At 40.8% G+C, this 27339-nt stretch overlaps 2 protein-coding genes across 2 annotated transcripts in view; both read right to left on the bottom strand.

Moving 5' to 3' along the window:
* Window positions 1-2339, bottom strand: part of IRF2BPL (interferon regulatory factor 2 binding protein like) — a 3284-nt gene extending 945 nt beyond the window's left edge. Inside the window, exon 1 of the mRNA XM_044074451.1 lies at window positions 1-2339. This exon is cut by the window's left edge and continues 945 nt beyond it. Coding sequence (XP_043930386.1) covers window positions 1-1699 — 1699 coding nt within the window. The 5' untranslated portion in view covers window positions 1700-2339.
* The window catches only part of KIAA0586 (KIAA0586 ortholog), a 4394667-nt gene that overhangs the window by 3594721 nt on the left and 772607 nt on the right, over window positions 1-27339 (bottom strand). The window lies entirely within an intron of this gene.

The following is a 27339-nucleotide window of genomic DNA, read 5'->3' as shown; positions in this document are numbered from 1 at the left end:
CCATACCAGGATGAGTGTTTTGAGGAGGGGGTGCCACTGGAAGGTTCATATCTCCATTGCGAGATGCCAAACGACGCTGGCTAGGCACAGATGCCGGAGAGACTGGGCTGCTGCTGTTACGTCTGGTAGAAGTTGTGGAATGGACAGAGCTTCCATCTTTTGGTGAATGTGCATTACCCAGGGTATCAGCTACTGACATAAGGGCAGCCATAGGAGATTGTCCATTTTGAGGTGCTGATTCGGGAGGGGTGGTCCTGTTGGAATGAGGGGGATGATTGGGCCCAAGAGGAGGAGGGCCTCCATGTGCAGTTCCAAATGCACCTGATGACATTGTTAACTTCAGGGCTTCACTTTGGCTTGCCATCCACTGCTGTCTCTGTTGTTCCTCGGTCAATTTCATGCTTCCTTCTGCAGAATCTGGGTCTGGAGAAGCTTTCCTTTTACGAACACCAGACCTTGGAGCATTTGTTGATGGCAAGGCACGAGGGATACTGACCAAATTAGTTGGCAACATTGGGCAGCTTGCATCAAGGTAAGGCTGTGGTAACATATCAGGTCCAGTTGCTTCTTTAAAGAAACGAACAGATTCTGGCAGCAAATCCCCAAGTAGCCGCCAATCTCCTGATCCATGTTTCTTTTCATACTCTAAATATTTAAAGCCAGATGAAAGGCCTCTCCCAAAATCTTTCATGCAGTCCTGGTACATTTGCTTAGCCACCCCAGATGCACTGGAAAAAACATTGACAGATCCACTAGGGTACTCTATGAAAATTTTAAGTTCATAGTCCATGCCAGGTTTAGATATGGCATCAAAAGCAAAAACTCTGCCTGTTAGTGAATGGTCTTTTTTAAACCTAATATCAAATGGTGTGCAGCTAGAAAGTGTGATCAGAGTCTCCCTCACCATTTTCGGTTTGTTTGCCCACTCTTCTGATCGGTTTCTCAAACTTTCACTTAGTTCAGCCAAAGCCTCTGCATTGCGCTGCTTTTCCTTCAGTTCCCTCTCCTGGTCCGAGCTGGAAACCGAACCAGGTCTCTTTCCAACATCGGCCAGAGACTGTGCAGCAAGGGACGTGGAAGCTGCCAAGCTGGCTGGAGGTGGTGGCCGACCAGTAAACCCATGCGGTGGGATGGTGGCGGGCGTGTTAGGACCGTTCAACATAGTCTGAGGCAGCAGATTTGGAGGAACGGTCATCTGATTTGTGGGAATAGGAACAAGCCCGTGAGTCCTCCGAGAATTGGGACTCTGTCGATTCAATTCAGGAGGGCCATCCTCCGCTTTGGGGAAACCATTTGGACCACTCAAACCATTAGGAAGTCTGCTAGTGTGAGTATTCATGGCAGTGTAATCGAACCTGGACCTCTCCGTATTCAGAGCATACCGATCCAAGCTTGGCTGAGGTGCTTTAGAGGAGCCATCGACATGGTTTAACTGAGTCGTTTCTTTAGATGAAATACCAGCCTGAGTCTTTACTGCCGGCGGCGGAGGAGGACCTGGGGATCTCCCATCTTGGAAACCATGAGCTCTTTTCAGCTGTCGGGCCGTTTCAATAACAAACTCTATCCGGTCAGCACCTTCATAATTTACACAACCCCTGCAAACAGGTTCTGTAAAATCCCAAATCATAGCCCATGGCATGCGAGGAAGATCGCATAAATAGCACGACTGCCTCCTAGAAGACACTTGTGCAGAAGACATGTTGTCTGTTTGCTTACTCCTGCTAGTTCTTTGCTTGTTGCTTTTTCAGAACTTCCTAGAGTACCGCCACAACACACTGCAAACAATTTGCCCACCGTGCTCGATACTCAAGACGATGCAAATATGCGAGAATTAGTGGTCTGTTGCAGGCTTCACATTTGCAGCATGCACGCCTTACATTCTGACTCGGAATTCTAATTCTGAATTCTGATTGTGACTACGCTCTCTCTCCAGTCGGAATGCCACCTGGCTGGAGCTGTGACGTCACGTACGACCATGCTCTGCAGTTCCTCTTTCTAACACTAACAAGCCCATAGACTTCCTTGTGTATGAAACAAGCCACTTGTTGCTTTCTGCAGCGCATGCTCCATACCACCCCCAAATACACAAAAAATAGTAATTTACTTCAAAGCACTGTGAACCACGTTAGGAATTGTGGAAACCTTTCTGGCAAATCTGTTGTCATATGGCTGAATATTTTCTAATGGTATGACGACAGCCATTCCACTGAAAGCCTTGTTTATACAGAGCTGCTAAAATCATATTGCAACATTAACCAGTAGCTAATTGAAAAAGTCTTACTGCAGAAATACAAGTGTGAAGGAATTTAATATGAACCTTGTTTCCAACAAAGTTGGTTCAACAAGAATGAGTGCGTTCTCGCTGCCACTGATTTATTACTTAACAAAAAAGCTTATGGTTTGGGAAGGGGGGGGGGGGTTGTCCAACGACTGCCCCTCCCCCCAACACACACACACACACGCGCGCGCGCGCGCGCTTCCGTGTTATGGGTTTGAACATACAAAACGATCTGCTAAGGTAATAAGGGTGTACCATCCTGACCAAAGAGAACTCAGCTGTTACAAGGCAGAACAACCCACGTTACAGGAACAGCAGCAGCAGCCGTGTAATTATGTAAAGCAGAGCTCAGCTCCCCGACCTACCTCTGTAGCGTGTGACGACATGCCGTACCCCCACCTATAAAAGATAATAAAAAAATAGAGAAGCTTTTCTTTACACACAGCGGTAGCAGTTTTTCTCGTTGTAGTACGGAGTCCGACATTACTGACTTCTGTGCACATTTGTAGCATAGCTCTCAACCTTTTAGCATAAAACGACTGGACAAAGCCTCTAAAATAGGGACACGTTTTAAATATTGCTGTTATGAACGTAGAAAGTTGATAGAATAAGATGTCTAGTGTGTTACCATGTATTTTCTGGTGAAAATGAAGTATGAAACTCAGATGTCTGTCATTATTTAGTGAATTCTGTCCTCACGGATTTACCATAAAACATCCAGCAAGCCACAGTTTTTATGATGAATAGACCAAAAATATGAGGCAAATACTTGGGCATTCTGCATTTGGACAGTTCAGAGGTATGATTAACAGTTATCTGCTTAGATTGCCTCACCTGTCTAAACCACGGAAAGGTCTGCCAAAATAACTCAAATTCTTACTCACACTTCAGTTAGAAAACGCACATGCAGACTGAGACGGGCTTTGCAAGAGGTGGCGATTTGAAGTGCACCCCACATAGTTCTCAATCAGGCAGGGACAAATGTAGAAATAACCAAGGGCACTTTTAAAATATTAATTGACAGAATAAAAGAAAATTAATGTACATTTCCTGAAGTAAAATACGTCTGTAACTAATTATTGTCATTGTTTAAGTGCAATTTGCTAAATTTTATCCAAAAGTCATCCGTTTTAGGGGGATTAAGAGGGACAGAACTAAATCTGAGTCAAAATCAGGGACAGTTGAGAGGTACTGTACTGTAGGGTTACCACAGTCCCTCTTTGCGCAGGACAGTCCCTATGCAGTAGTGTCCAGCGAAAATAAAAATCTAAAAAACATCAAACGTCCTTTATGAGATTTTCGGGCAAAATTTACTTTTAAGCTGCATAAAACAGTTGTTTTGTATCTAAAACACTCAAATGTTACATGAAACGGCATAATCAGCTCACATGCTACAATAACAAGCTTTTATTCCTCACCCCTCTTTTAAAAAGATATAGGACCAGCACTCGATCCCACAATACTAAATCCAATCTCTCTAGTTTCATTTTCTATCCATTCTCCCTCCCAGTATATTATACACTCCGTCAAGCTAGACATTTGTGAACTCTTATGCATTATACCTACTCAAATACTATACCAGGCTAATCAACTGTACTCTATTTCCACAATAATCCACTCAAATTATTCTAATTCAATCAGAAACCTCCATGTATAATGATTTCAAACTGAACCTTCACAAAATCACTACCACCTAGTACGAGTTATTTTCATCTTACTGCCAAAGCTGACCTAACATCCATTACTTGTAATGTATAAGGATTTCTAACTGAACATAGACTAAGAAACTTCCACCTAGATCAACTTTTCTTTAACAAAGCTAATCAGTTTTGTCTGTACATCCTTCTTAAAAATGTTATGCATGCAAGCCTCTTGCTTATCTTACATTTATTTTCAAAATGATATCTAAAAACAAATGTAACATTTTTTTTATTGTAAAGTTGTGACTTTCTGTAATTTTTGTACTATGTAACATTTTTATTGTAAAGTTGTGACTTTCTGTAATTTTTATACTATGTATTGGAGCTTTTCTCCTCGGGTCTCCACTGAAAAAGGGCCACAAGCCTAGCTGGACTAACCCGGTTAACAAACATCAATAAATAAATAAATAAAATTTGGCAAAAAAAAAAATGAAGTTCAGTCGTTTCCACTGACTGTGGATATGGTCTGTCCCGCAAAATCTCACATTTCTCGAAAAAATGTCCCATTTGAGGCATTTGAAAAGGTGGCTGCCCTAGAGGTATGTCCCACATATTATGAGAAGGTGCTTGTTTTGTGCCTTGTGAGAGATGCACTTAAATATCCAAATTGAAAGCCATGCACTCTCAAGAAAAAAACGGAATAGCTGGTCAAGAGGAGAAGGTCAACACATGCAACACATAGCCCTCCAGAACACTCGCCATCACAGTTCTCTCATAAAAACACAAACCACACTTCCACCTTTGCGGAGGCTCTCAAAAGAAATCCACCCAAACAGCAGAGACCTCCAAGGCAGAAACGCACTCAACCACCACAACACAGCACAAACCACAATACACACAGCTCACCTACACAGTGTGCCCCTCAACCTAAGCCCCTAAGGCAAAACAGATTGCCCAATACACTAATCATAGGTGACTCGATAATGAGGCACACTGATGTCGCACTCACTAGGTTGAATAAGGAGAAGGTAACAGTCAGCTATTAGGTACCAGAATCTGACACAAAACACACACTCAAGTTACTCCACAACAAGTACAAGTATGACTCTGTCACTGTCCATGTGGGTGTGAATGACCTGAGACGCACCTCCCTGGACTACATGAAAAGACATGGAGGAGCTCTCGGATTGTGTGGCCCAGGCAGGTATGACCCTAGCCCTGAGCAGCATCCTGCCGTCGCCCAGAATGATACCGCAGTACAAGCAGAAAATGATTGACCAACAATTGGCTAAGTTTCTGGTGTCATTCTAAGGGTCATGCTGCTCAAGACTAGAAGTGTAAATCTCAAGATGCGAAGCACTCCTCAAAATGGAGAACATCGACAATTGTGCTGTAACACAGACCTTGTTTAAAGCAGCAGAAAGCACCCCTGCACTACCAGGCTACAACTCATTCCACACCTTTCGGCCCCAGAACATGGACCAAAGCTCCAAAAGTAGTGGTCTCCATATTCATAAAGGATATGCACACCCCCAGACTAGTAGCCCAGCATAATGCATCTGAGGTACTTCAGGTACAACTAACATTGGGTAAGATGGAGATTCAGGTCGCAGCCTGCTATAGGTCCCCAACAATGTCCCAAGACTCTCACTCCACATTCCTTAGCACCCTGGAAACTATTAGGGTCCAACCCAACACTGTCATACTAGGTGACTTCAACTACCCCTCCATCAACTGGGAAAACTGCTCATGCACCAATATACTGGCCCAACGCTTCCTAGAATTCATTAATTCCAATGGCCTGGACCAGCTCATTCTTACCCCCACTAGAGGAAGCAACATCCTTGACCTGGTTTATTATTAACATGGGCAACAGTTGCTCTACACCAATAGTCAATTCCTCCCTGGTTAGATCTGACCACAAACTAATCACTATGGAAATCCATATCCCCCCCCCCCCCCACAAAGGTAACCACCATGAAAAACTTCACCAAAGCTGACTTTGGGCTCCTAAAAACAGAGGTGGCTAACTTCACGGCACCCATGTCAATGGAAAACAGATGCATGACTGCTGAATTATACACTAATGCACTGTACGAACACATACATAAATGCATGGAACTAGCCATACCCAACAAAACCAAGACGCTCTCCTCCAAAAAAAGGAAGCCAGTCTGGTGGTCTCCTGCCATTAATAAACTCTACAACAGAAGGAAGAAACTGTTGCAGAAAAAGGCAAAGTCCCAAGCCTGGAAAAATGCCCTTATTAGCTTCAAAAGTTGAGATCCCTCATCAAAACCTCTAAAGCCTTCTTCTGCAAAAGTGCGGGAGACACTAAAAACAACCACAAAGCCTTCTATAGTTATATTAGGAATCTCCACGGCAATACCCAGGTTTGCTCTGAGTTACTGCACAATGGTACCTCCTATACTGAGCCAACAGATATTGCCAGCATACTGGCCAACAGATTCAGTGCCAACTTTAACCTCCCCCCAAAGGACCAATCACAATACTGGAGGAATGCCAAGCACCCAGCATTACTGTAGCACAGATTAAAGCTGCATTGTCCAATGTCAAGAATACAGCTTCCATGGGACCCGACAATATCCCTGGATGTGTTCTACATGAACTACAAAGTGAACTGGCACCACATCTGTGTGCCCTGTTCAATCACAGCCTCGCCTCAAGCTTTGTCCCTACCGAATGGTGCACTGCTATAGTCATCCCTCTCCAGAAAGGGGGAGCGACTACAGACCCTGGGAATTATCGCCCCATTAGCCTGACTAATCTGATATGTAAGGCTATGGAGCGCATCATCATGGACCTAATTAACAAGGATATAGGGAATCTCCAAACTCTAGATCCCATGCAATATGGTTTTGTAAAAGCTTACCTCTATCTGGTCAAGACCTTTGATAGCATTCCCCACTCAGAAATTACTGATAAACTCACCAAGCTAGGCATCCACCCCTATATCACTAGGTGGCTTGCAAATTGGCTCACAGATAGAATACACAGTGTGAAAGTAGCGGACTCCAAGTCAGACTGCCAAGCACAGGGATCGGTCCTGGGTCCTCTCCTATTTGGCATCTACTTCTCAGAAGTCCATACCAACACAGAGGGACTCTTGCTGACCAAGTTCGCAGACAACTGCAAGCTGGGAGCAATTATTAACTCCCCAAGTGATATCCTACAGAAAGGCCTCACTGAGACCAATGACTGGTGTCAAAACCATGTCCTTAAGCTTAATGCCAAAAAATACGTTGTCATCCCCTTTGGGAAAAACTCAGTTCCCACAAATTATCACATCGATGGGTGTCCACTGAACACTGAAGGCGTTATAAGAGATCTGGGGATACAGGTTGACAGCAACCTCTCCTTCGACCACCACATTGCCACTGTGGTCAGAAAGTCCTTCTATGTGGCACATCTCATTACTAAGAGTTTTGCATGCAGGAAGAAAGAGGTCATCACCTCTCTCTACTCTTCCCTCATTAGGCCAATCATTGAGTATAATCCTCCATTTGGCATGTACCTCACTAGACATATGCAACAGCTGGAAAGGCCACAAAAGTACCTCACGAAGAGGATCCTAGGCCTTAAACACATGTCCTTCACAGATTCAAAAAAAAAAAAAAAAAAACTCCAGCTATTCTGTCTCATATCATCTACTAGGAGGTGATCAATGCTTGATTTACAAAGCCACGTCTGACACAGATCTGTTAAAAATGCTACATCTAAAGAAATCCCAATCCCTCCGCACCACACGCTCCAGACACCTCTACCTCATTACCACAATCAACAGAACATGGTGGAGGGACAGGTTCATAACCGAAAGACTGCCCATGCTCTGGAATAGACTTCCCATACGTGTCAAGCAGAGCACCTCACTGGACCTCTTCAACAGAAATCTTGATGAGTGGATGGGAAAATAGAAAGTTCACCCCAGGGATCACTCCATTGGCTCTTTTTGACAGAGGCACTGGGAACTAACGTTTGGCGGTACGATGCCAGGACACTTCTATGGGCTAGGCTTGTAAAGACTCCAGGGCCATTAGCTTAGTACACACCTATGAACCTATGAGATGGCAACTGTTACTAGGCAAAAGTAGGCTAAACCAATTTGAGTACACATGGGTGACAGCACAGTTGAGATTTACAGATAGCCTAATCCTGAATAAATGTGTTTGGTTATTAAAGGGGAGGTGCAGGGTTGTTAATCGGCATAGCACCATTCATTTACACAAACACTGAAAGTTTCAGTAATATTATCTGATTTTGCTTCCAAAATTATTATTATTCTCTACTTTTGCAAAATGTCAACTTTTTTGACAAAATGGCATCATGGCTATTAAATAATGCTATACCAATGTATTTTGACACTTCTGAATGGTCAGAAAATGTATATGAATATACAGTATTGTTCTTCCAACTTTCCTAATGCTTCCTTGACTTTGGGCCTTTGTCCCTGCTCATTGAGGCAAACAGCCATGTAATACCATTTCCTTAGTTAGGATAGCTCCACCTTTGCACATTAAGAAACACAAGATAAGAAATAGGAGCACTTTTGTATTTTTCATAACAGAAGGTCTGTATACAATCTTTGTACATGTTTTATTTATTTAATAAAGTATGCACAGGTACAACTTTATGTATAAAATCACTCTAGGAAGACCAAGGCTAGATCTGAGGGCCAAAATAATACACCTAAATCACAACAGTTGGGAGAGATGGACAAATTCCAAAAATCAGGATCACATTTGAAATACTGCTCTTACATACTTAGAAAGTTGCTAGAATAATGGTTTTATACTGCCATGCATTTTATGATGGATGTGAAGTATGAAATACAGTCCTTATTTAGTGATTGCAATCCTCAGTGATTTACCAGAATAGACCAAATATATGAGACAAAAATAAGGGACAGTAAGAGATACGTTTCTCAGTGCTCTGTTACTCTGATCAGGATTCCAGCTGACGTAATTTATGTACCACCTCCTGTATTAATTAAATAAGGAAATAAGAGACATTATAGCATAGCTGAATTTCTAGAAAGTACACAAGGTACAAGCACCCAACTGGCATTTTTTCTTCTGCATGGCATTCTCTACAGTCTAGTAGCAAGAGTAATGATGCAGTAGAGCAATAGGAAACAGTGGCTGACAAACTTCTTCCCATCACCTTTCAAATGCAATGATTTAGGCTTAATGCCATGATTTTCGTCCTCAGATTTAGCCTTTCTCCTCCCAGATGTACTGATTTTCTATAGAAGTCAGACCAATGTAAGAGTTCACACTAGGGGATGTAGTATATAAATACTTTCTATTCCAAAAGATGGTGTTAATCTTTTTTTTTACTTTCTGTTATGATTTTTAAAGGTCAGTACAACAATTTTAAATGCAGAGAGGCTTAGATGAATGGTTGCCCCTTAAACTACTTTAAAGACAGAAAAAATAAATCTATAGAGAAGTGTTCAAAGACTCTTTCAAACTATCTCATGTGGAAAGACTTTCTCTATCTCTGTTTTACACAGCCTAATTAGAACTACTAAGCATGACACCTTAACTTTATGTCAGCTTGCCAAAAGCATTTCAAATGAAATGCTGCATTTTGTTCACAAGCTGAGTGGGTGTAGTTATTCTGCAACTCTCGATCAGTTCTCAAGGAATATGGTTTCCATTTTTTTAATCCTGAAGAGGCTGGACTGCAAATTAATGTTTTATTTAAATAAATGGGATGTCTCCAATTATTTACATGAGGTGATGTCCAAGTGGATAGATCAAGGCAAACTTTCAGAAGACGCCAAGGGGAAAAGCGCCACAAAACTGCAATACAAATTTCCAAACCTAATTTACAAAACTCTTTTAGTCTCACTAAGACTTAGTTTCATCAAACCCATTCTATTCAAGAATAGTTCTGCATATGGCTGTCCAGTAGTACAATCCAAAGTTGCTCTGTATTGTAAGAGAAAAGTGACATTTTGTCACAAAATCTCAACATGGAGGTTGACAATTTCTTCCTATTTCCCCTTGAAGGCTTGTACAAATCTTTCAGCTGACCCATTTGCTGTTTGGTATCCTGCTGCTGTACTGCAATGAATTAATTACATTCTGCCTAACAAAATGAAACAATTCTGCTGACATAAACTGGGTTCTCTTGCCATAAGTAGGGGAAAGTCCTCTCAAATGACTAACAGAAGCTTGAAATATAATTTCCGATGTTCAAATAATGTCAATTTTGAGTATGCATCCACTACAATAAATAAATTGTCCACAAATGGTCTAATAAAATCAGTGTGTACTATTTGCCAACATCCATTTGAAAATTCCCCTAGGTGTAACAGTACTTCACTAGGCATCTTCTATACCAGGGGTATCCAACCTTTTGGCTTGCCGGGGCCGCATTGAGAGAACAGAAATTGTCTTGGGGCCACATATAAAATATATCAGACAGTTAACTCTTTCGCCGCTGCGGGAGACCAAAGTTGACCACCTGGCTGTACTGTAGGTGCATTTGAACAATGAATAAATGTAATAAATGCCTAATATTTGCCTTAAAATTCTAATTCTCGTTCTAATTTTCATTCTCTAATCTAACAGTTAACTCTAACATCTTAGTTAATATATATATATTTTTTACAAATAAACAGATATTCACTGCAGCATTAGCATTTCTCACTGGGAAAACCACTCCAGCAGTCCAACTGCATAAAATGTCAACATTAGCAGTCCTAGAACACTATAATCCACAAAAATAAGCCAACAAATTTGCAATAAAGTAAAGAATTCACATTACTGACTTAATAAAACAATGCTGAATAAGCTACAAGAGGGTCTCACCCAAACAAATAACTGGTGCCAGAAACATGGCTTCAAGCTAAATGCCAAAAAATGCATAATCATCCTCTTTGAGGAGAGTGATGTCCCCACAAATTATCACATTAATAATAATATTGTAAGCATGCAATCAGTCATGAGGTGCTTGGGCACCCAGGTTGATAGAAACCTGACTTTTGACCACCACGTTGTCTCCGTTGTACAGAAGGCTTTTTACATTGCCCACTTCATTAGTAAGGGTATCTCATCCAAAGACAAGGAGGTCATAACATCCCTGTATTCTTCCTTTACAAGAGCCATTATTGAGCGCAATGTCCCTTTTGGCATGTTCCTCAGCAAAACAACCCTGACAAAAGAAAGACTACAACCATTTCTGACAAAAAAGGTCAAAGGACTAAGTTCACTTAGGTATCCAAACAGACTAAAAAGTTTCTTGCTTTCCTCTGTCTCTCACTGGCCCCTATAAATTTCATCACTGGCTTCCTTTCCGGGCTAAGAAAGATCCTGCCTTAAGAGAATTCCTCTACACCAAAAAAATACTGGTTATATTTAAAATGCTCATAGCCTTCATTGCAACATAAACAAGCCACACTATATGGAGAGGTTCTTGACACAAAAACTTCAACTTTTGTAAAAAGTTCCTCTCATTATCAATGTAGTTCAGCAACACTACAACTGGATGGAGAGCCATAAATGTATTCCTTGAGTAAGTAGCATAGCCTTCATCAAACCAGATAGAAAATCCACATGCTAAACTTTCCTAGCTGGATGGCTAAGATCTAATATTGGTTACTCAAGTCTACTTGCTAGAGAAGAGGGGCCTATTTAACCAAGAATTCCATTTACAAAAATATATTCAGTATACATATTAAATCTCTCTCTCTTATACACACACACACACACACACACACACACACACACACACACACACACACACACACACAAGGAGCCCCTACTTGTAAAATAAGCAACCTCAGTAATCACATGACACACACTCATTGAATGAAATTGTCTGAAAGTCAAAATATCTGAAAAAATAATAATAGAGATGGATTCATCCATGCAATTTCCCACCACCAAAAGGACCATCAATAAATCAACAAACAACTGCTCAGCAAAAAGTAAATCAGTAAGAAATCCATAAACTCTCTAAGATCATACTACATACTGGAGTAAACATATAACTTTCCTCCAATCTAAAGCCATTTGACATTCAGACATTTTAATTTGTGCAGAAGTTATTCACAGACTGACAGTTTACTGAGCTGTAATGCTGACCTTCGCTTTTGGAAAAAAAAACAAATTCCCAGCCTTTAATAACTCAAAGTGCAGAGAGGATTATTTTTATTTATTATGCATTTATTTATTTTTGGAAAACATCTTTAAAACTATTACATTGATTACACACCCAGAAACCACATAAGTAAACCACAGACTGCTACAAGAAATCAAAGTCACATTAGGATTCTATGCTTACGTCCGAACCAATGAAGCATACCTGTCAATTCCAAAAGAATTAAAGTAGCTTAATAAGAAAGTTATTTGCAAGGTTACATGGCAGTTTATATTGGAAATAAGCAGAGATATTAAAAAGGCTCTGTTTCTCATAATTATGCCGAAAAGTCTTCCAAGATAAATGCAACCTTCTGATTTAGTATGGAACCACACCTCTCAACCTAACAGCAAGAAATCTGGGCAAAGCAAAAAATAAAAGTGGGACACAGGCCCAAAAATAGTTATGCATCACAGACACCATTGAAATAGCTGTAGTTGCATTATACATCACTTATAATGTTTCTATTCCCATCATTGTCAGTTATATGGCTCATTCAATCCTGCCTTCGTTTGCAACAAAGAAAACCATGCTTTGAAATGACAAATGCATTAAAAATAATAAATAACACATTGCATCCACATCCTGCAACTTCCTACCTGTAAACAACCACAGTGCTTTCACAGAAACTAGGGCTGCTTATTTCCCCAGAATGACAGCTCTCCCTAATTAAGTCTAATGGTGTACAATCTACCAGGATATGGACTAGCTGAAATAAATTCAATTATGGCCTGTAAATTGCAAGTGCACTTTGTTTATTTAAACTATATTTCTAAGCCCACTTACTGTATTTTTCAGTAACATCCCAATATCCATTCCCAGGTCACTTTACAAGCCATTGGCAGTGGTAGACTTAGCATCCTTCAGAACCCCACAGGCCCATACTCATACTGCTAGCATTGTCCATTAAATGTAAATATCCATCCACTGTAAATGGCAAGAAGTTATGTCTTAAACAAACTACTTATGCCTTGTACCCAAGTATCAGGTTTTGAAACAAAGAAACATATTCTCCACAGTCCGTAAGTCTCTGTCTTTAATAATCATCTACTGTTGCAGCCCTCCCAACACATAAGCACACACATACACACTAAAACCCCCAACATTCAAAAAATGACATTGTGCCTACCTGATTTGCCAGTATTGATGGTCCACCAAAGTTATGCTTACTGTTGTCCAATCTAACACGGCTTAGAACCCACCAATGACAAAACAGTACTGGGTGCATTTTTGTTTGTCAGAAAAAACAATACAACTTTATATGCTAAAGTCCCACATAGTCTATCCACTAATGATCCATTAACCCTAGGCTGCTGTCTCATTCTTACTCCCTGGAACTGTATTACCTTGGATGACTACTTTTATTTCCTAAGCAAAAGACATAAATTGGAAGATGAGACAAAAATCCAGATATTCTTTGAAAATCCATACAGTTGGGAGGTATGATTTCATATTCACTACAACACTCACCCTGTTAGGAAAGCCGCAATTTAATGAAAGTGTACTTTTAATATACAATATACTTGTGAGCTGACTTGTTTGTGTTCAGTGGGTAGACTGATCGTCGTTAGCCTCTTTGTGCATGTGTCTCTCTCTGTCATAAACACACACACACACACATACTCACACTCTTCTTCTACTTTCACAGACACAAATATTCTGCTTTCATGCATGCACTCACTCACTCCGTACTTACCTATTAACACAGGTAAGTGATGTCCCTTTCAAAGGCAATGGCAGCAAATCCATACACGAGTCCTTCTTCAGCGAGAACACACATACACTGATTCTTTGGTGTAAAATAATGGCGTAAACACACTGACCCTTCTTTGGCACAAAAAAATCAAAACTAGAAGGGTGCTTTGGCGCATGTGCACACCGACATTAAAGTTACAGGTCACAAGAGCGAAAAACACAAAACAAAAAAAAGTGTTTTGGGGCATGCATACATCAATGTTGCAGTTAGAGGTCAAGGGCTACATGGAAGAGTTCTGAGGGCCGCAGGTTGGACATGTCTGTTCTATACCATCTGTCATGGCAGACATGCCTTAAGTGCACTGTCAATCCATTCATCCAAGTTTGGTCACTAGACTATTTTTCTGATTATTTCATTTTTTTATCAATAAAAGGAATGGTACCTTTCCCAATAAGGCACATCCTTTTCCCACTGAAAGTGCGAATATTCTTTTATAAAACATTTTCAAATGCTGATTAACAGTTACTGTTGCGGGGGGAGGGGGGGTCCAGCCCTCCATCACAAAAACCTAACAGTTCTGAATTAGTTCCAGATACACATGCTACCAAAGCCATTTTAAAGGAATGTCATGAAAATGTTCTTCAGGCAAAGCCTTCATATTCTGTGACTCCTTATGTAACATTATCTGAAAATTTAACAGCAGTCTAGACAGTCTGCCAGCACCTCCATGACTCCTGGAAACTCTGCACCTGATAGTCACAGACTGAAAATATTATATTACAGCCCATGTCTAAATTCTTGCTGCTGCTGTTATATGTATACACTTATGATCCCCAAACAGTGCAAATAAAGTTTTGTAATCTGCAACAAACTTGAACATTTTATCCCACAAATATTGACTGGATGCCTTTACTCCAAAAATTGAAATCAGTGCTTCTTTCTCAATATGTGACTATTTTTTCTTGGCAACAGAAAGGATTCTTGATGCATATGCAACTGTTCTTTCATCCTCTGAGGGCCATGACATGTTGAATCACTGCACTTGTACCATAAGCTGAGGCATCATAAATAAACAAGTGATACTGTTAACTCTTAATTACAGTGTGGGGACACTTCATCACAAGCCAGCATTTCTTTAGATTTTTTGAATGTATTTAAATCACTTCCAATGCCAAAACATTGTCATTCAACAACCAATGCAGCAGTGTTAGCACAATATTTAGTTTAGGCATGAACTTCCATTCAGTTGGGTAATACTTTGTGCAATGAGTGAAGCTGTAATTATAGGCAGTCCTTGAAGCAACTACATACACGTTTGTGCTTGACATGTCTTGTTTGTATCTGTAAAAGGAGGTAGAAGCCCTCTTTTAACACCTGCCTTCTCATCCTTTCAGTATTATCATAACATGACTAGTTATGCATCCCCAGTTATAACTGCTGCACTAAGGAAGGAGAATGTTTCCAGGAGAAGCTACCACACACCCTACCTTCCTGCTTTATGATTAAGTACTTCTAACATAACATGTAAATAAGGACTGGAAAACAGATTTATCAGGTTACAGAAAGACATAGCATTAAGAAGGCAACTAAAACTTGTGCTGTGCATGTAAGCATTTTTCTTCCAAACCATTTTAATTGGCTAAACAATGTTTATCAAAAGAATACATGTTCACAAAAACAGTACAGTTGCATAGGTAACTTATCATAATAGTAGATGTTTATGTGCATTTGTTTACTGTGATGGTCATGAGCAATGGGATCTAAGATGCAGGCAAAGTCAAACATCCAACTTGATTTTTAGAGCTGCACAACACTGCCTTCAAGCCAGGCTGACAATACCTTCCCTTGGAATGTTGTGGTAAAAAGGCAGCATCTGCTCACACCAGCTTTAATTCTTTTTGCCCTCTATGAGTCTGAAAGCATTACAACCGTCTAAAGAAGCACCTCTTCTAATCTGTTTGCCTTGTGAAGTTCAGGACTAAGATATCCCAGGGAGCCGAGTCAAAAAAAGAAAAGGAGGCAGAGTGAGGAAGAAGAATGAGGTGGAGGAATGGGGGGAAGGAAGTTGGATACTCCACCCCAGTCAGTAGTAACCCCACAGCAAGATGGGCTGGTAGGAGGAAAGTAGGAATGCAACAGTGGGCATACTCTAACATCATTATCTATATAATTACATTATGTTCTCTCTGTGTTTCACTGTTGTATTCATGAACAGTGGGAGGATTTCCAAAGCTGCCCCCTCAGGAATAAGTAGAGACTGGCTACAGTCTGGATAATGATTTCAGTATGCCCCTCAAAATAAGGCAAATATACCCTTAGCTACACTTATCAGGTCCAGCCTTGTAGTTCTTGAAAAATGTAGCTGCTTCTGTAATGACCTGTCGAAATACCCCACCCCATGAATGCTGTGGTGGTAGCTCGGCTCTTAGGGGAATTAGCTCTAACCTCTTCAAGTAGGCTCTTGATATGACAAGTTCCAGCCAATTAGAAATAGTTTGTTTTGAAACTTGTAATCTAAGTTTTTGCAGCAAAGGAAAAGAACGGTTGATATGTACTAGCTGCTGTTTTTTTTTTTTTGGGGGGGGGGGTGTAATATTAATTTTTCTAAGGCAAAATCTAGGTTCCCAGCTGGGGCCACTCTCTTCTTAGGTGGCCTATGGTGAAGGATCCATTGGCAGCCTGACAGAAATAGCTGACAAATAGTACTAAGGCAAACAAGTCAGGTACTGTAGGACCAAGGATACACATGCTCCTTTTGGGGCTTGGTTACTATACTACTTTGGCATCAGAGAAAAAAAAATTCTACCTGGCTAAGTACAATTTCCCAGTAATTGGATTCTTAGCAATAAAAAAAAAAAAAAAAAGCAAATGTTAAATATCGTATACACATATCAAAATTAGTACACACACACACACACACAAAATAGAAATGAAATACATCCTAGATATATTCCACTGGGTTACATTTCAGTTTTGCGAAGTAGCAGAGATAACATTAAGAAATGTCATTAGGTTGAAAAAGCTGTAAAGGAGTATGTGTAGGATATTACTATTAGACAGCAGGTTGTTAAGAATTTCTAGGAGTGGCTAAGCTACTGAGTCTTCTGAAGAAAGCCCAGAAGCTTAGTTTATGCAGGAAGACCATAAAAATCCTACACAGACAGACAGATGGACAGAAAGGTAGTAATGTTTAGCCAGGAAGAGTGACAGAGGCATAATTTGGAATCCAAGAGCTGAGTCCTATGATTTGCTTTGAATTATTTTGGATTTGTGGCTTGTTCTAGGTCTTCTGGGAGAGTATTCTAACACTTGAATTCACATGAGGAATACATTGCTTCATTATGTTTATTGTTTGGTCTATGGACTTGAGCAAGATATGTTTTTTTGCACCTGAGAGTTTTAGATAAGCATTACCATAGAATTATTATCTTTAGTCCTAGGCATTTTTTAGTGTAACAAAGTATACATTAGGCTAGTTTAAAATTACTGAATTTAGTTTATTGAGCATTAGGCAATGGCAATTTTTATTTGGAAGATGGATTGCAAACTTTGATACAACATTGTTCCAGTTCTGTTAAAAGGGGGGAGCTGACATTTGTGTATAAAGGAGTGGCATAGGAGATAGTTAATAGATATGAGAAGGCAAAGGTATTTCTAGATTGCAGGATGAGGAAGGGGGAATGCTTTGTAAAGGAGGCCTACTTTTACAAGGAATCTTTTTGATAGTATTTTGGATATGAAGATCAAATTTTAGATCATCATCTATGGTGACCCCAAATAATTCAGTGCGTGTGTCAACATTTTTTTGTTTGTTTGGATTCAATAGAAGATTATATTGGTTCAAAAAAGATTTGATGAAACAGCAAGACTATTGTGTAATAGTGCGTAGAGATGGCATGGTTGAAGCTGAGCAGATTAAAGAGGAGTCATCTTCATATTGAACCAGGGAGCCTTGCCCTGTAGTACGGAGGTTGTTTATGAGAGGTAGGTAGTATGAGCAGGGTCTTTGCCATCTGACACACTGTGTCATATCTAGGATTTAGTTTTAAACCATGTTAGGGTAGAGGTCATCTTCTTTCGGCTTTTCCCATTAGGGGTCGCCACAGCAGATCATCTGTTTCCATTTCTTCCTGTCCTCTGCATATTGCTCTGTCACACCAACCACCTGCATGTCCTCTCTCACCACATCCATAAACCTTATCTTAGGCCTTCCTCTTTTCCTGTTACCTGGCAGCTTCATCCTTAGCATCTTTTTCCGAATATAATCAGCATCCCTCCTCAGCACATGTCCAAACCAACATAATCTTGCGCCTCTGGCTTTGTCTCCAAACCTTCCAACCTGGGCTGACCCTCTAATATACTTATTCCTGATCCTGTCCACCCTCGTCACACCCAGTGCAAATCTTAACATCTTTAACTCTGCCACATCCAGCTCTAACTGTTGCCTTTTTGTCAGTGCCACTGTCTCCAAACCATGTAACATAGCTGGTCTCACTAATCTCTTGCAGACCTTCCCTTTCACTTTTACTGGTACTTGTCTATCACAAATCACTCCTGACACTCTTCTCCACCCACTTCATCCAGCCTGTACTCTCTTCTTCACCTCTCTTCCACACTCATCATTACTCTGAACTATTGATCCCAAGTATTTAAACTCATCCACCTTCGCCACCTCTACTCCTTGTATCCTCACCATTCCTCTATCCTCCCTCTCATTCACACATATATATTCTGTCTTAGTCCTGCTGACCTTCATTCCTCTTCTCACTAGAGCATATCTCCATCTCTCCAGGGTCTCCTCCACCTGTTCCCTACTCTCATTACAGATCACAATGTCATCTGCAAACATCATAGTCTACAGGGACTCCTGTCTGATCTCATCTGTTAACTTGTCCATCACCATTGCAAATAAGAAAGGGCTCAGAGCTGATCCTTGATATAATCCCACCTCCACCTTAAACGCATCTGTCACTCCCATAGCAGACCTCACCAATGTCACACTACCCTCGTACATATCCTGTACCACTCTTACATACTTCTCTGACACTCCGACTTCCTCATACAATACCACAACTCCTCTCTAGGCACCCTGTCAAACGCTTTCTCTAAGTCTACAAAAACACAATGCAACTCCTTCTGACCTTCTCTGTACTTCTCCATCAACACTCTCAGAGCAAACATCGCATCTGTAGTGCTCTTTCCCGACATGAAACCATACTGTTGATCACTAATCATCAAGTCCCTTCTTAACCTAGCTTCCACTACTCTTTCCCATAACTTCATGCTGTGACTGATCAATTTAATCCCTCTGTAGTTATTACAGCTCTGCACATCACCCTTATTCTTAAAAATCGGTACCAAAACACTTTTTCGCCATTCCTCAAGCATCCTCTCACTTTCCAAGATTTCAGTAAACAATCTGGTTAAAAACCCCACTGCCATTTCACCTAAACACCTCCATGCTTCCACAGGTATGTCATCTGGGCCAACAGCCTTTCCATTCTTCATCCTCTTCATAGCTATACTTACTTCCTCCTTGCTAATCCATTGCATTTCATGATTCACTATCCCCACATCATCCAACCTTCTCTCCCCTCTCATTCTCTTCATTCATCAACCCCTCAAAGTACTCTTTCCATCTGCTCAACACACTCTCCTCGTTTGTATGTTTCCCTCATTATCCTTTATCATCTTTACCTGCTGCACATGATGATGATGATGATGATGAGGGTATAGGTGAAGTGACCAAGGGGGAGTAATGTCTGTAGTAGTTTAGTAAGGGAGATTCTATCAAACGTTTTGATAGATTGAGGAATATAGAAGAGACTAGTTTACTTTGTCCCCAAGTTGATTTATTGTGTTGTAGAAGAAGAGGAGGAGTGCACTGATGCTATGTGAAGGGCAAAAGCCACGATGGGTGTGAATTATAAGTTGTGTACTTACCATAACTTGGTATCTGTGTTGTCCACTTTCATTCATCCCCACGATTGGATCACGGCTCCAACCCTTGGATCCAATTTGGCCACATTTCTAAAGACTAGGCTCCAAGTCTTGAGATCCTCCATCTTCCCATAATGCTCTACACTTGCCCATCCTCCTCAGATCGAGTTTGCTTCTCAAAAGTTAACACAGGAAGCCAGGATACCATTACCTAAGGAAGGAACAGAAGACCAGAGTCTCAAACCAGGAAAAGACGTTCTCAATGATTCCTGAGATGTGTTAGGAGGTGCAAGGAGGGGATGGCTGGGAGGGAAGGTGAAGATGAATGAAAATGGACAACACAGACACCACGTTATAAATCTGATGTTGTCCTTTTCACTCCTCATGAATGGGTCGGAGTCCCCAGCTACAATAAACCTTTGGGTGCCCTCAAGGAAGGATATGCCAGAGCACAGCAGAACCAAAGGAAACATGGCTCCTGGAAATAATGTCCAATTTGTAATGAGTCACAAAGGTATGAGCTTTAGACCGGGTGGCTGCAGCACAAGTATCATCAATCGAAGTTCTGAAAGAAAAGGCAGTTGACGTAGCCATATACCTAGCTGAATGGGTGGGGTAATTGAAGGCCACTTCTGGAGTAAATAATGGAGATGCAGTCTGTAATCTATTTGGCAAGAGTAATTTTCAAAACTGCTTGGCCTAAACAATTGGGTGAAAAATACACAAATAACTGATCAGTCTTCCTATACTGTTTTGTCCTGTGGAGGTAAAAATGCAGCTGTTTATAGACATCTAAAGAATGCAGTAACTGCTCTCCCTTGTTGGGAAAGAAAACTGGCAATTGAATGGACTGATTCAAGTTAACCTCAGTAGCTACTTTCGGAATAAAAGAAGAATTAGTGCGAAGGGAAACTCTATCTTTATGAATAATAATGTAAGGTGGTTTGGAAGACAGAGCCTGAAGTTCAGAAATCCTTTTGGCTGATATAATGGCCACCAAAAAGATAGTTTTCCAAGATAGAAATTTCATCTCACAGTTACTGGATGGTTCAAAGGCTTTCTGAGTTAGACCTTGGAGAACAATGGAAAGATCACATGGAGAAGGATCTTTAAATGGGGGTCGGAGCAGAAAAATAACCTTCAAGAAGGTCTTATGTAACCTAGATGCAGCAGGAGAACCGAATAAGCTCCCATAATGAAAACTGGAAATAGCAGGTAACTGAAGTTTAATAGTAGAAAAACTAGCACCCTCCCTGAAAAGAGAGGCTAGGAAAGACAAGATAGCTGAGAGAGGAGCTAAAAAGGGATCAGTGTTCTCCTTGGACACCCAGTACGCAAACCTCTTCCACTTGCGTCTATAAGTCTATTTGATGGAGGGTTTCTGGGAGGTCAACACAATGTCACAGACAGGGGAAGTAACCCCAGACCTCTGTACAATTATTGGAATTGGAGAAATCATCTGGTCAGTTTGAGGGTTCGCAAATTCAGATGATAATCCTCCAAAGGGTGAAAGAGGAAGTCCTGTCTGGGCTCCAGTACCGATGGAGGATATTTGAGATGAGACCAGAGAAAGGGAAACCAAATCTGATGAGGCCAACAGAGGGCAATGAGGTCTTCAGCCATTTTGCTTTCTGTAAAAAGTTGGGGATTAAGGGTAGAGGGGGGATAAGTGTAGAAGAGGGGGATCAGAGTGAAGTACCTGCTGCATTTGTTGTTCTGAGGAGAAGCGAACAGGTCACAACAGGGTTGGCCCCAACAGCTGGAAATCGAGTTCACTACTGATTGGTTGAGGGACCACTCATGAGGAGTCATAACGGACCTGCTGAGTTTGTATGCAAGGACATTAGACTTCCTCGGTATGTGAGTTGCAAGTAGAAAGCGGTCTAAAGATATCGCACACTCCTAGACCCTCATGTCCTCTATGCACAAGGAATACAAACAGGTTCCACCTTGTTTGTTGATATACCACACTACTGACATACTGTCTATGTGAACTGCAATTGTTCTTAGAGGGAGAACATTCTGGAAAGTTTGCAACATGAGGAGGACTGCCCTCATCTCCAGAGCACTGATATGCAATCTGGTCTCTGTGCGAGTCCATGTGCCTTGGACTATCTTTCCCTGGAAATGCCTCCCCCATCCCAAATGGTAAGCATCTGTGGTCACCGTGGCTGTATGGGAAGAAAGAAGGAAAGGCCTGCTGATCACCACATCGTCGAAAAGAAGCCACCAACAAAGATGCTTTTTGCAAATTGGAGTCAACTTGATAGGAACAGACAGAGGCTGGTAGAGAACAGACCACTGAACAGCCAGGGTCCAGTGAAGCACTTACATAAAAAATCTCACTAAAGGGACCGGAATAATGTCTTCCACCATGGACCCAAGAGCTTGAAGTACTACTGAAACCACACAAAAGACCAGTGAAAACAGCTCTACTTTCCAAAATAAGAATTTAATAAAAACCTTTTAGTTGTCTCTCCTCTCCTAGCGCCTCGGCTGCAAGCCTTTACAGAGTAAAAAAGTGAAGCTCACTCACACAGTCCTTTTATACAGCTGCCATATCAATTAACAATTCATTACATAATAAAACCAGTTCCTAATTGTTAAGCTAACAATTAACCCATGAAATTCTGCCAATTGCACTCTTTATTCATTCCTAAAGGCTGCAAAGTTTCATATTTCATTATTAAAATTGCTTCCTTTCTTCTTAAAATCTTTTTCAATACATTTTCATCTCCATGTCTGTTGTATACTTGTTCCAAAATTGTGACTTTCATATTGTCTATTATACCCCATGTTCTAAATGAAAATGTTCTGCCACTGGGCTGCTCATCTTCCTATTTTTAACATCCCTAACATGTTCTTTTATTCTCTCAGCCAGACTTCTTTTAGTTTCCCCAATATAGCCTTTGCCACAAAAGCATTTTATAAGATATATAATCCCCCTGCTAGTGCAGTTAAATGTTCCTATAGTTTTAAAACTTTTCCCCTTAATATCTTCAGCTTCTCTGATTATGTAAGGGCATATTGCACACTTTCCACAAGGGAAAGTTCCCTTCCTTGTTATTGCACATGCTAGCTTCTGTGTTGGTCTCTCAAACCTGCCTCTTACTAAAAAATCCTTCAAACTTCTCCCTCTCTGGAAAGAAATAGTAAGCTCAACATTCACCAAAGAAGGTACCTCCCTTCTTGTCTTGTTCCAACTATTTTTATCATTTCATTAAATACTTTAGAAAAAATAGTATATTTTGTGACAAAAAACATTTTTGAACATTCTCCCTTGTAATTTGTAACTACATGCTGACTATTTTTGTCCTTGTTCCCATAATCTTGTTTTTTGCTACTTTTTCCAAATACTTTATTATAACTTAGTTTCACTTGATTTGGGTCATAACCTCTCTCCATGAATTTATTGCAAACCTTGTCACACTCTACTTCTGCTTCCCTAACATTGGTACATAGCCTTTTGACTCTTAACATTTCCCCATATGGGATAGATTTCAATGTATGTTCTGGGTGGCAGCTGGTAGCATGTACCATCCTACTCATATGATCTGGAAAGCCGAAAGACCCAGAGAGTCTCTCCCCAACTCCCCCAGTAAGCAACCAAAGAAAAAGCAGGAACCCAGCCTCCAATCAGGATCAGATCTGAACTGTCGAGCACTTCAGCCCCGAGAGGAAGGGGACAATTCCAACAAGCCCACCCCCCCCCAGACTTGATTGGTGACCTCCTGGATTCAAGACGCACTCTGATTTGAAGACACTGGAGCCAATGTAGTAAGGGTAATGGTCAGAGTAGAAGATGAAAGCCTCCTCGGATCAGACATCGGCACTCTCGTGTAGCTAAGATCCTGGGTCTCCAAAGCCAGTGGTCGGATAGGAAAAGGAGACTACATGGTCATAGGAACACTCACTGATCCTAGAGGAGATGGACAGGACAAGACCCTCATCTGGATCTGAGTCTTGAGAATCCTTCTTATCATCCTGTCCATGTCAATTTCTGATAAGCTCTGAGAAGACCTTAAGGAAACCACTGAGGCTGGTCTGGAATGTCTGGATGGTGTCTGCAGGAGGTTGGAAGTCAAAGTAGGCGACTCCAATCTACTTTAATACTCTAGGGTCTGGCTCCATGCTCTCGGATCTGAGGACTGAGAATCCGATGCTGACGTGGATGGTCTCGGAGAGTTCTTAGAAACAGAGCCTGCAGTAGGATCCAAGGAGTGCTTCAGATCCACTGGAGCAGATGTGGGCCTCAGATCCTGAAACATCAGATCTGAGGGCCTAGGAAGTTTAGATGGTGGCTCAGAAGAAGCCTGGGAGGGCTTGTGTGGACATTTCTTGTGGTCCAAAGACCCTGCCTCAACCTTGGAGGGGGTTATAGCCCCTGGAGAGAGAGAATCGGAAGGCAAAAGTCTTTTCAAGATTAATTTGTTTTTACAGTCGGTTATGGCCCTGAGATTAAATCCCTCGCAAATAGTGGGCCAAGGCAACAAATACAGCTATTGTGCTTGTCAGAATGCTGAATTTTGTGCCCACATTCTGAGCAATGCTTAAAACCTGTCGGCTTCTCTGACATAGTGAGTGCAGCAAAAACCACCCTTGCACATGTTCAACCACACAGAGAATAAAGGCCCAGCTTACGAATGGTACAGATATATATATAAATACACACACACAGTAGCAAAAACTTCAAATACAAAAAAAGTGAAGTTTTAAACTTCAATTTCCTAGAAGACAAAATATATATATATATATATATATATATATATATATATATATATAAAGCTTACTACTTTTTTTTTTTTTTTTTTTTTAAATAAAAGGAAAGCTAGTTGGAGGGAGGGGGGATGGCTAAAGGCCCCAAAAGGAAAAGGAGAGGGGACAGACAAGCACAAAAAACCCTAATGCATGTGAAAACTAGAGGAAGGGAAGGAAAGGCAAGAAAAAAGAAGAAAAGCAACAAAAACTTCCACTTAGCTGGAAAATAAATGAATAAAAGCCCTCAAAAAGCACTAATGCTCAAGACAGTAAGGAAACCACGTCTGACACTGCTGGTGGCAAATGAGATCTGAGTAGGACGGGCAAGGGTGCAGCATTATGGGAACAGGAAGCAGCTCCAGACTTGGAGCCTATTCTGTAGAAATGTGTCAGAGTCAGATCCGTGACCCAATTGCAAGGAGGAATGAGAGAGACATCAGCTAGAGTAGGTTATCTAGGAGATACTTTAGCAGTCGGGAGCATATACATCTTTCAATGATTTTTGACAAGGAAAAATAGTATGGCTACTGGTTGATAATTTCACTGATATTATCCCATTACATAAAGCAGCAGAATATGTTTTTTTCCATAGTTTGGGTACATATGATTCTAAAATGGACCAGTTGATTAGCATTGACAAGGTGTAAGTTAAGGCACCTGTGGCAGATTTTAAGTATTCGTCAGGAAGTTGGTTGGCTCCAGTTATATCATCAGTTTTTGTATTATTTAGTTGAAACTTGTTGAAGAGAAAATGATGAGGTACTATTTTGAATGAATTGAAAGGTATCTAATGGGGGGTTTGTTAGATTCTTCAGTGCTGCAGAGGTTACTTGGATGAAGTAGGAGTTGAACTGCTGAGTAATGTTTTGTTTCATTTCATTTGGTAGGGGATTTAGCAGTACATTTTTTTTTTTTAATTCAGGAGTTTAATAGTTGTCCAATATTTTTTAGGGTTAGAAAGGTGGTTATACTGGGGTTGGGTGAAGAAAGTATTTTGTCAATTTAGGTAAGTTTCAAGGAGAGATTTCTCATCTGTCTTTATGTCTGGCAGGAGGTTGCAGTTCTGACTCTATAGTACTGTTTCCTTGCTTTATCTCTTTTTGCATAACTTGTTTGGTGTTTCTAGTAAGTCAAAGGGTTGGATTAGATCTGACACTTTTTTCTCTTAGTGGAGTCTAACTATTTAGACTTGACAAAAAGTAAAAATTAAAAATTTTGACTGCTTGATCTAGAAGTGGTGGCACAGTCTTCATTTTGAGCAGTCCAATTACTAAATTCACCACTTATGATACTTTCCTGGGAGATGTTATTTGTAGTCCATGATAGTATATCTTTATTTTATTTTTTTGAAGCTCTATTTTGACCCCCTGCTTCATTTTATGGTCTTTCTACCCCTGTGCCCTAGTCCATTTACCAGGTCAGTGACTACTCCTTACTCACCCAGTCTTAACATATTGTGTGCTGGAGCCAGTTGTGGAGTTTAAGGGCATCCAGAGGGTCTTGCCAACGCCATCAGCTGGTGCTTTATGTGACCTACCCTATTCTCCCCTCCCTCCACCTGTGGACTGCATGGTAGCATCTGAGGAGAAGATGTGCAATGGGCATGTGTGGTGTTTTTCCCCACCTCCTCTGCAGCTTAACAACGTCCACCAACCTTTTCCCTCTTTGAACTATGCCCCCTTATGTTAGCATCCCCAATCTCCAGCAGGGATCACTAACAGGAATACCCACGCTCCCAGAAATGGGAAAGCCCATTCCCTCCATGCTGCTGCTTCAGATGCCCAAGCCACTAATTGAACCCAGGTTGCCTGGGCTGTAGTTAGGACTTTCTCTCTCTATGCCACTGTGCCGGCACTGTACATTTTCAGTTAGAGACGAACTGGTTTTGGTGAGATGTAGATTGCAATTATATACAGTAACTTATTTGCAGTCAGCTTTAGTAGATTAAACAGAATTGCCAAATTTTGGTAAGTTTATGAGGGCAGATGTAGAAGTCTTAGAACTCAAAGGTATTAGCATAAATAATGACCTTTGTACATACCACCACTTTTGTTTTATCTATCAGACGTGAACCTGATAATACTACAGCCTTGTGGGAGAAATTTTTCATCTTTAATGGAGGATTTTAATTAGGCTTCACGTAAGGGATAAAATATCTGGTTTACATGAGGATACCCCCATGCTTGTAGTTCTGTTACTTGTACTTATAGGAGATGCTACAAATATTCTTGAGACCTGAGGGGATATTGTTTGAGGTGACTAGTTCTTAATATTTATGACTGACTGGCCTTGGGTATGGGTATATATTTTCACACAGAATTAGGAGTGAATTAGTAATATGGGTTTGAGGGTAGAATGGGTGTTTGATTTTGTGTGTTTGATTTTGTGTGTAATTACATATTCTTTTATGATTCAAAAATCGAAAAGAAATAGACAAAAAGTCAGTTTAGTTTCTTTCATGCTGGAGGTACAAGGTTCATAACCCAGAGACTGCCCATGCTCTGGAATAGATTTCCCATACATGTCAAGCAGATCACCTCATTGGCCCTCTTCAAGAGAAATCTTGATGAGTGGATGGGAAATAGAAAATTAACCCCGGGGATCACTCCAGTGGCTCTACTCGACAGAGGCACTGGGAACTAAGGTTGGGTGGCACGATGCCAGGGTAATCCTATGGGCTAGGCCTGTAAAGGTTCCAGGGCTATTAGCCTAGTACACACCTATGAACCTTTGTATTTATTGTTTTGCAGTTTCAGGTGTAATTTTTTTGAAGTCAGTTATTTTACAGTTATATAGTGACAGGGATATAGAACTATAGTGTGGAGCATGGTTCAGGTTGATAGTCATGACTAAATGTC

Source organism: Protopterus annectens, chromosome 6.part0 (assembly GCF_019279795.1).
Source record: "Protopterus annectens isolate FY-2018-M chromosome 6.part0, PAN1.0, whole genome shotgun sequence".
NCBI classification, from domain to species: Eukaryota; Metazoa; Chordata; order Ceratodontiformes; family Protopteridae; genus Protopterus; species Protopterus annectens.
This window is presented reverse-complemented; position numbering and strand designations above follow the sequence as displayed.